At 42.8% G+C, this 10054-nt stretch overlaps 2 protein-coding genes across 3 annotated transcripts; one reads left to right on the top strand and one right to left on the bottom strand.

Moving 5' to 3' along the window:
- The first annotated feature begins 1800 nt into the window (after nucleotides 1–1800).
- On the top strand, nucleotides 1801–3277 carry LOC100274134 (uncharacterized). The gene is made up of 2 exons (NM_001148512.1): nucleotides 1801–2390; nucleotides 2477–3277. Exons 1-2 carry the CDS (start codon nucleotides 1874–1876, stop codon nucleotides 3049–3051), a joined length of 1092 nt encoding a protein of 363 aa, NP_001141984.1. The 5' UTR covers nucleotides 1801–1873; the 3' UTR covers nucleotides 3052–3277.
- Nucleotides 3278–5689: 2412 nt separating this feature from the next.
- Nucleotides 5690–9778, bottom strand: LOC103652884 (long chain base biosynthesis protein 1b). Of its 2 annotated transcripts, XM_020552476.3 has the most exons (7): nucleotides 9266–9778; nucleotides 9079–9152; nucleotides 8697–8950; nucleotides 8486–8577; nucleotides 7508–7632; nucleotides 7322–7383; nucleotides 5690–6217 (listed from the first exon to the last, which is right to left on the bottom strand). In XM_020552476.3, exons 1-5 carry the CDS (start codon nucleotides 9319–9321, stop codon nucleotides 7599–7601), a joined length of 510 nt encoding a protein of 169 aa, XP_020408065.1. In that variant the 5' UTR covers nucleotides 9322–9778; the 3' UTR covers nucleotides 5690–6217; nucleotides 7322–7383; nucleotides 7508–7598. The 2 variants fall into 2 exon arrangements, 1 of the variants encoding a protein (XP_020408065.1); XR_004857682.1 differs by having other exon boundaries at nucleotides 8697–9253; nucleotides 9282–9732.
- Between the last annotated feature and the right edge of the window lie 276 nt (nucleotides 9779–10054).

Genomic DNA, 10054 nt, shown 5'->3' with positions numbered 1-10054 from the left:
ATTTTGGTGGGGTTTTCCTTACTTAAGCCATAGGTGATAATAATGGGTCACTTAATGAAATGATGACGGAAACACTTGCCTAACACCTGGGGTCGGTGTTACAATACGCCCTTCGCAGTCCCTCATGAAAAGTCAAAGCTTCAGTGCACTCGTGGCCACGAACAATTCTCCAGAACTGTGGTTTATTGATCAAAAAATATGGCACAACTATATATTGCATGGACTTCATGTGGTCCTCCAAAACTAGGTGTTTTTGTAAAGGGGAAACACCTAGAACTTCTAATTAAGATGGGGTGCCCTTGGGTATAGTCGGGGCAAGGTAAAACAACCCAAAAATGGGCCAAAAATTAGCCTAAACATTGATACTCTACATTAGCGGCCCCGGGCACGAGGGCTTAGATTGATCATTGAGCCCTTTAGTGGCTCCTTACAGAAATTTGTGGTGTAGTTATTTCTTTTGAGGTGGATGGTTCACTTCCCACCTCCGAGTGTGCATGGATGTGCCATGTTCAATCTTTGTCTGTTAATTGTGGCCAACTTGATGGATATGGCGATGCTTGTGGAAGATATCTGGACCACGCTATGAGCAGTTTATCTAAAAACTACATTTTGCAGGGACAGTGAGGTGCTGATTCAGAGTTATTCTGATGTGTTTGTAGCATATATAGTAGATGAAAATTTTCGAACCATGATAAATTAAACATTGTTCTGGTTATAAACAATTAAACAAAGTTTGGTTTTTTTTTTTTGCATAAGACTCGGTGTTAATATAGGGATGTGGCAGGTCATGCAATTAGGAAATGGGTCTCTGTCGAGTTCAATGTTGAGCTATATGGAATGATCAATATTGTTGGTCACCTGTTTCTGAATCCTTCGGCTACTGTGAGTTACAATGCGAAGGTAAAAAGGATACAACGTTTTATATACAGACCGAAATAGCTTTTCTCCGGCCAAAAAGTGTATCTAATGTATGGTACTGGTCCTCTGTTTATAGCTGTGGGGTACAGCTTCGATAAAATTATAATCATGTCTTAAGGATCATTATTGTCTTTTCCCTTCTTAATCTTGTTAAATATGTCTTGAGGATCTTGGTTTGCTTCGGTCAGTTTAGTTTCTCTTCCGCGTGCGTGCGCCGTCGATCCGAAGCTCCTACCTTTGTCTTCGTGACGACAACAGTTGTATGCTACCTCTAGCCGAAGGCATCCTTCATCATATGCTCTGTTGCAACTCAAAACAGACTTGATAATGGTTAATGCATTAGTGTTTTGAGGACATTCGATGAAAGAGGGCCCCAACAAATATAATTGATATAATTTTTGACATACTAATAATATAATATCACATCATTTATCAGGACAATTCCTAAATGTAATTTTGTTACTTCTAATAATATAATATCACATCATGTGAATGTAGAAGTCCGCTATTTTAAATCTTAGATAAAATGTGTCGTGCACGGGGTGATAGGCTTAAGCTACTGCTTGTATTTTGTCTCTATGAATTGTAGCTTCAGCAATCCGAACAACTGCAGCAGTTACGGCTGCCAGCCAACCGACGACCAGGTTATATATGCACTAGACATTATTGTGCAAATGTTGGAAACTGTTTCCCCCACCTTATCAAATAAAAGGTTTTTGTTATCCGTATCCACTTGCGCATTAGTAGTGGTGGAGAGATCGTGAGGACTCATGGCTATCGACGTCGACCACAACAGGCGGCTAGAGGAATGGTACAATAGCTCCGCGAGGCCTTGGATCTATAAAGCCATGCCATCCTGCCCAAGGAATCCACGGGTGCTCCAAACAACTGCACTAGACATCTCAATTAATTAGCTAATGAGCAAGCGGCTGAGCTGCACTCAAGACAAACTACCATGGATCAGTCAAACATTAGCAACAAGCACATGACGATGACAACCCTAATGCTCCTCCTCTGTGTCATAGCCATTGCAGATTGCATTTGCCACGCCGCAGTGGCAGCCCGGGTGGAGCCATCCACCACCGTCGGCAGAACTACAGGAGGAGACGAGGCGATGATGATGGCGAGGTACAAGAAGTGGATGGCGCAGTATCGCCGGAAGTACAAGGACGACGCCGAGAAAGCACACCGTTTCCAGGTATTCAAGGCGAACGCGGAGTTTATTGACAGGTCTAACGCTGGAGGAAAGAAGAAGTACGTCCTAGGGACCAACCAGTTCGCCGACCTGACCAGCAAAGAGTTCGCGGCCATGTACACCGGTTTGAGGAAACCGGCGGCGGTGCCTTCCGGGGCCAAGCAGATCCCTGCAGCTGGTTCCAAGTACCAGAATTTTACGCGCCTAGATGATGATGTCCAGGTTGATTGGAGGCAGCAGGGTGCTGTCACTCCTGTCAAGAACCAAGGCCAATGTGGTAAAGTTAACTGCTCCGTCTACGTCTATCATTATTAACTATTGAGTAACTGGCTAATGGCATCTAAATGAGATCAATATTTGCAGGCTGTTGCTGGGCGTTCTCTGCAGTAGGTGCCATGGAAGGTTTGATCATGATAACGACAGGAAACCTGGTCTCCCTGTCGGAGCAGCAGATTCTAGACTGCGACGAGTCAGACGGGAACCAGGGCTGCAACGGTGGCTACATGGACAACGCCTTCCAGTACGTCATCAACAATGGCGGCGTCACCACTGAGGACGCCTACCCTTACTCTGCAGTCCAAGGGACGTGCCAAAACGTCCAGCCAGCCGCCACCATCAGCGGCTTCCAGGACCTGCCCAGCGGCGACGAGAACGCGCTCGCCAACGCAGTCGCCAACCAGCCGGTGTCTGTTGGCGTCGACGGCGGATCGAGTCCTTTCCAGTTTTACCAGGGTGGCATATACGACGGGGATGGCTGTGGCACGGACATGAACCATGCAGTGACGGCGATCGGCTACGGCGCCGATGACCAGGGAACCCAGTACTGGATCCTCAAGAACTCCTGGGGCACAGGATGGGGTGAGAACGGTTTCATGCAGCTACAGATGGGCGTCGGCGCCTGTGGTATCTCCACGATGGCCTCCTACCCAACTCCATGAACACAAATCTTCAGATAAAGCGTAGTATATACCAGTCCATGCATATGACTGCAGAATAAAGCATGGAAGATTAATTACATGCGTGCATCAAGGCATGCTACGTACTGTATTAAAACTTCGGTACTGGCCAGATATATACACAAAGGTAGAATGTTTGTGTGATAATATAGTAATGCTTGTACGAATGCAAAGAACATGACCTTTCAATAATAAATAAGATTAGGCTACACTGTGACCCTGTTTGTTTTAGATTATAATATAATGAGATTATATAATCTAGTGTAAATAATCTGACAGATAACCAAACATCTAGATTATAGGTTTAAATTATATAATCTAATATCCAATATATAATAATCTCATAATCTCTTCAAGAGTAGCTTATTTCAGTGGCCAGTCAAATTCCCATTTCTTTCTCTCTCTCGTTTGCCACCTCGAGATGCATCCTCGTCGCAGTCGCGCAGGTCCACGCCACCGTCGAGTCCCACTGCCCCCGCCCTGCCCCCACTCAGCCTAGCGCTGCCGCACCACCCTAGCTCCGCCGCCCTGTCACGGCCGCCGCTACCTCTCATCACATCGTACCACCCCGGCACACCACACATAGGGAGCACCAACAAGGCCCCGTGCAGGGAGCACCGGTGCAGGGAGCACCGGTGTCATAGATCATCCCCACGTACCAACATAAGTCTTTTATATGTACTTTGTCCTCACTCAAGCGCATCCAAGAAGACTTCCCAGTCGGTCACCTATCTCAAGACTGCTTTATGCCAAGCACGCTTAACACTGAAGTTCTTTTGAGATAGGCTTCTTTAAAAGAAGATGCACCTTGTTGATATAAGTACTCTATTAATTCCATTAAGGCTTAGGCGAGGATATCACAATCCACCCCCCTTAGAAGATCGATGTCCTCGTCGATCAACCCCAAGCCAAGAACCTCCCCTCTTGGCCACGTCTATGTGTCTAGTGTCGTCATATGCCATGCAATGTGACCACTCCGGGCCCACATGCGCCATGCGCCATATGCCTGAACCCCTAGCTCACACACACCCGTGAAACCGCGAGGGTCGGTTTTGATACCATTTGTAACACCATGTCCACTCCCGGACTAGCGATACTTACTCCTGGCAGCCATCTAGAATCATATATCATTCTGTAACACCTCAAAATATTATATTGTTAGTCTAGTAAAATTTTCCATGGATTGTGAATTAAAATACCTTTCAATAAGAATTTTGTTAGCTTTAGGGTTACATCTCTTAAAACAAATATAGTATAATAAAAATTTAAATAAATGTATCCCTATATGATGCTAGTTTTCTCTTTAAAAATGTATTTACAAGAACTCTCTAAAGAACTTTATACACTGAAAATGATTTTTCTAAAATACCTAATTCCTATTTTATGTATAGATTGCATGTTTTAAGTGTTTGTATAAATAGGATAATAAATAAAATAAAATTTTGCACCATGCTGGGAATTCGAGTGTGCGTTAAATTCTTAAACTTTATCTTGGAATTGAATTGGAAATTTGGAAATCAAAAAGGGATTAGAAACTAGCAAAGAATATAGAAAAAAAGGAAAAGGACTTACTTGGCGCCTAGGCCTAAATCCCCAAACTAGCCCAACTCCCTACTAACCTCGACTGGCCCAGCGTTTCGCCCTTGCAACCGCGGCCCTCTCCCCTTCGTCTTTCATGTGCCGGCCCAGCCTCTTTTCCCAATCCTGCTCAGCCCGCGCCATAATGCTGCACTAATGCCATGTGGGTCGTACTCGTCAGTTGTCACACCCGGGTTTCGGGGGCACCAAGACCCGGGCGCGAACATAATCACTAGGTGTGCTGGGATCAAGTCTCACACATATGATAAATCATGGCACATGATCGAATGTCACATCTTTACTACATAACAGGAGTTCTATACAAAATAAATAAATAATTACATTATAAGGAGACAACGGTCCAGCAACCCAAAGTTGACTGGGAGACGACAACCTAGATCACTCACGAACTCATCACAACATCCTCCTTGCGCCTCATCCTGTGGTACCTGTTCTTGACCTGTGGGGGGAGTGTGAGAGCAAGAGTGAGCTCACATACGTTCATCTCTCAACAAGTTCACTACTACAAATCGTGTTATATGAGACGGTTAATTTTTAGTTATTAAGACGCTTATGATGTGTCCAAATTTGATGGAGTCGCAAAAGATGTTTCGTTTTTAAGATGGTTATAAACCGTCTTAAAAGATATTAAATAAGACAATTTTTAATTTATAACCGTCTAAAAAAGGAATTTGTTACGTCATTTTGTCCAATAAACCGTCTTACATTAAGTTTTGTTTAAGACACTTCTTTGAAAGAACTATCGAAAATACGAACATTATAAGTCACAAAGTATTTATCAAACTGACTAGAATAGTCTTTAATAATAGACACTCGCAACAAAAAAACCATCTTATTTAGGAGACTGATATTGAACGTTTTAAAAACCGTCTCATTTAGGAGATTGATATGAGACGTTTTGAGAAATGTCTTATTAAGATTTGAAACGACTTACTTGGCAGTATATTCTTCAATTACCACATTATAATAATTTAAAAAAGAAAAATACATACACATATATTTAATAACACTATAATTAATATAATATAGATAAATAATATTCAATATCTCATAAATAAGTATTGTCAAATAACTCATACATAAGTGTACTCTAAATTTAAACTTGCTCATCAACTGTTTGTGCTAACATTGAGCCTAACTAAGTATATAACTTGATGAAGTCAACTTGATGAAGTCCATGATCTTGTTGGTCTCCAGATCGATCTTGATGGTGTCGTTGGCCTTGATGAGAGGGTCGGGGTAGCGGATGGTGCGGTCGTCGTAGGTGTTCAGGTAGGGGATGACTTTCTGGCCAAACTGAACAGACCTCACCTTGCAGAGCTTGAACTGCACACAAACCAATACAAAGTGTGGTTCTTGAAAGACAATTGATAAAGACAATTGACCGCAACAGCCATTTCATCCATCATATCATGCCATTCTCGCTTGTGGGAAATTGGAGGATGCATGCTTTATAGAATACTTGGATCCACTGTACAAATTGATACTTTTCTCCTATGCTCAGGGGATAGATCCAATTGAGCACTATGAAAAGCCATGTCGCGCAAACCTGCGCCATTTCAAAATTAAGCAAGGTAGAAGCAAGCATACGAAAAACTGAAAATTGGAGCATTGCTACTATTTGCACATAGTAATAAGTCAAGAGAAGAACAGAGGTAAATATTCGTCTGCAGTTCGTGTAGTAAGCAAGAATATTTTCTTGAGACCAAGGGATAATGTCATCTTTTTGATGTAATCTGAAGAATGACAACCACCAAGAGTAACCAAAAAAAGGATGATTGAACCATCTCTTTCAACAACATAGAATGATTCTAACGCTTCAAGAAACTGAATTATTGCAGTCATGAAACCTTCCATTACAACCTTGTTTCTGCACAAACATGACGTCAACTTTTATCTATTCTTTGGCAGCAAAGAGATGGAAAAGCAGGTTTCCCCCACCCCCGTAGCTTTCTGTTGTGTCCCTTGTCCTAGTAATTCGATATACTTTCGTACACCTTTCCTAAAACACCAAAACTACTATTGAACCTGTTAAACTGCACAGGTTGGTACTATATGCATGTCATTTTTAGAGAGTTGACACATCATGAATTCTGCTATCTACTATCTTAAATACATACTGGGTGTTTCTAATTCCTTGTAGAAGGGAACATGACAACCCTTAAGCTGAAAGAGCCCAACATCTTAAACAAATTCATGATCTCCAAGAACATACAACTGAGAAAAATAAAGCCAGCTCATTGCAATAGAGGAACAAGTATTATTTGATAATCATTTCTGTTCCACTTTTTTATATAGTCTATGTCATGTCTCCATGCTTATACTGTCAGTGCCAAATTGAATTTTATAAGGTAAGTTAGCATTTTATTTCAAACCCAACATTATATGGTAAGTGTACTGTCTTAATTGGCACGACCTCTCTGATAAAAGCTTGTGTACCTTTTAATTTTCAAATCACTGGCAATGCAAGCTGCCTGAATGCTAGAAAGCATGGGAAGTCAAAAAGCATTCTATCTGTTTTATTTTAGCACAATGCATTCAAGTTAGAAGAACAAAGAAAGCATAATTTCCCAATTATGAAGTCATTAGTCTGATCTCATTACACAGCATTGGCATGGTTTTCCTCAGTATTTCAATACGTAATGGAGCATACCTTTAAGGTGTAGACCGAGGTGGTCGTTGTTTCGCAACAATCACGCGCTCAGGGTCACGTACCTGTTAATGAGATAAATCATATTGCTAGTTAATTTTTTTCATATGCAGAGGAAGCTGGTAGCTACTGTCATTGTTTCTGCATTAGCCAACAATAACATTGGTTCTCTCTTTTGTTGTATCATACCGTAGTTGCTAAGATGATTAAACCTCAGTTTGCAACACTGTGTCTAGACTCCAGACCTCATGCTGATGCAAAGTTCACAACTTCTTTACCATCAACAATCAACAATCGTATGTGGTCCAACGGCACTGTATAAAAGAAAAATAGAAGGGTTAATTCTGATCCTCAGAAGATCATATATGATGCAATCATAACTACTTAACATGGTAAACGATTGTAATCCATACTGCATGAATATTTGTAACACAACCAGAAATGTGTGAAGAAAAATTCTGGTGAATCAAATAATATACACATATAACTGAAGCAGATTTCAGGGGATATTCAGCAAAAAGAATATTCCATATATAGCAGTGTCTTCAAATAGAGCACTGCTATCACAAGGGAAGTTCAAGAGCTATTCCTATAACTACAGACTAGGAGAGCATATCATTGATGAAATTGCTGTTTTATTAGTGCAATGCATCCTAAGAAACAACATTACACTGGCTATATACATACAGCAGCACATTTTAGGTGCTTTGATGATCATACTGATATCAGAGAAGAGAGAATACAATCCAAGAAGCATGTAGCCATGTAAGCATTTGGGTAGCAAGGGTAAATGATATTCTATGTGGTTCAAGGTGTCCCTTGCTGGTTATTCACGAGTACATGGTTTAAATGTCATATAATCTAGCGAGTAAATGTTCAATATTAATAGGTCCCCACACATGGCACTATTAAGTTAAGTGAAACTAGTATAAGAATTGCACCAACACTCCCACAGTTTCAAGAGTGAGACCATCCGGTTAATCCATATATGAAATGATATGTAGGATTACTCATGCAACAACAACCACAATGTACCCTAGGTAACTGTGAACTTACTTTAAGAAAAAAATCCTTTATAGACTGCTAAAGTTCCAACAATGCGTCAACTGCTAGTTTGAACAAAAAAATCTGGTACAACTCCATCAGAAACCAAGCTGTAGTGCAAACCTTTCCAATGTTGGAGCATCTATTTTGGCCCCCTCCTTGATTGGAGGGCATAGCAGCTCTGGCTCCCACTCATCACATAGCTCATCAATCTCCTGTAGAGACAAAATGCTGGCATTCAGTGACATGCTTCATGAAGAGACGACAAGAACGATACCTTCCACTATCAAGAATTATCTGGTTCTAGTAGTTACAAACGATAAGAACATCTGACCTTTTCAGTGAGTGGCTTCTTTAGTGGTTTGTAGCTCTTCGTGGAGAGCTGGAACACTATGACTGCAATAAGAAGCCCTTCCACGATCAAGTGACCTGAAAAATCCCGTGGCCACTGCGTGTGAGACACTAAAACTGCCGACCCATCTTGTGAACACACAAAGAAAGAGGGACTACCATCAATATGGACCCCAAAGACGACTGCGCGGGCAAGGGGGCCATTGAAGGCAGCTGAGACACGGGCGAGCACCGCCGCTGTGGCATTCACACACTGCTAATTAATCTAGGACAGAGTATGCTGTGGCATTCACACACTGCTAATTAATCTAGGACAGAGTATATGGATCCTATACATTGGTGTCACAAACACAGGTGGTTCATACCATAGAGCGATGGAGCTCCCAGTCCCAAACCCAAAGGAAGCTGGCGCGATTGCCTCACACGGTAGACACAATATCTACAGAAAACATGGCTCATCGTCATAGAGCATCACATCAAAATCCCATGAAATGTTGCGAAAGCAACCATGATTAACGGCTCACCTATTAAACCTAACACCTGACGGCTCACCTATTAAACCTAACACCTGACGGGCGCTGCACAAATTTCACTTCTCTTTTCTTCATCCAACAGACTTCTGAAATCTCTCACCTACAACCACATGTTTGTTGGGGAATGACAGCAAGCTCTGGCCGATGCTGGGGGTAAGCGACCACCAAGGAAACTCGGCCGGCGGCTAGATGAAGTTTGCAGGGGAGCTCGCCATGGAAGAAACCCCTGCGCACAGATCAGAGGGGGGGCGAGCTAGAGCTGGGCGACGCCATGGAGAGGGGCAGGGAGCCGGACACGCCAGGGAGCCGTTACGGCTCGAAGGAGATCGAGCAGGGAGGGCTGGGCCAAGCGCGGCTGGGGAAGGAGCGCAGGGGCTGTGCGGTTCGACGAGGCCGTGGCCTGGGTGAGCTCACGGCTGGAGCAGGGACGGCCAAAGGAGAACGGCACTGGCTTGGAATGACCATCGGAACGGCACTGGCCTGGTGCTCCACGGAACGGCAGGGTCGCAGGGAGGCGGCTTGGGGAGAGAAAGTGCCTGTTTGTTTCAGCTTCTCGCGGCTTCTGGCCACCAAAAGCTGCTACGGACTGCCAAACACTCAACTTTTCAGCCAGCTTCTATAAAATTCGTTTGAGTAAAAACCATTGAAAATCAACATAAACATATAATCGGTTGAGTCGTCGCAATAGTAGTAATCTGTCACTTTATAGATCCTGAGCCTCATGGACAAATTTATCTTCCTCCACACGTAATCCTAATAATACTCAGATTCTCTACACAGCCAGATTCTCCCTACAACTATATTCTCG

This window comes from Zea mays, chromosome 4 (assembly GCF_902167145.1).
Source record: "Zea mays cultivar B73 chromosome 4, Zm-B73-REFERENCE-NAM-5.0, whole genome shotgun sequence".
NCBI classification, from domain to species: domain Eukaryota; kingdom Viridiplantae; phylum Streptophyta; class Magnoliopsida; order Poales; family Poaceae; genus Zea; species Zea mays.
The sequence above is the reverse complement of the archived record's forward strand: the minus strand, read 5'-3'. Positions and strand labels throughout refer to the sequence as shown.

Excerpts from the sequence above, each read along its gene's own strand:
- LOC103652884 (XM_020552476.3), bottom strand. The coding sequence starts at position 9,321 with ATGAAGAAAAGAGAAGTGAAATTTGTGCAGCGCCCGTCAGGTGTTAGG. Across the intron at positions 9,153-9,265 it reads TCAGGTGTTAGGTTTAATAG|ATATTGTGTCTACCGTGTGA; the intron begins GTGAGCCGTCAG and ends TGTTTTCTGTAG. Across the intron at positions 8,951-9,078 it reads GGGAGCTCCATCGCTCTATG|CGGCGGTGCTCGCCCGTGTC; the intron begins GTATGAACCACC and ends TGAATGCCACAG.
- LOC100274134 (NM_001148512.1), top strand. The coding sequence starts at position 1,874 with ATGGATCAGTCAAACATTAGCAACAAGCACATGACGATGACAACCCTA. Across the intron at positions 2,391-2,476 it reads CAAGAACCAAGGCCAATGTG|GCTGTTGCTGGGCGTTCTCT; the intron begins GTAAAGTTAACT and ends CAATATTTGCAG.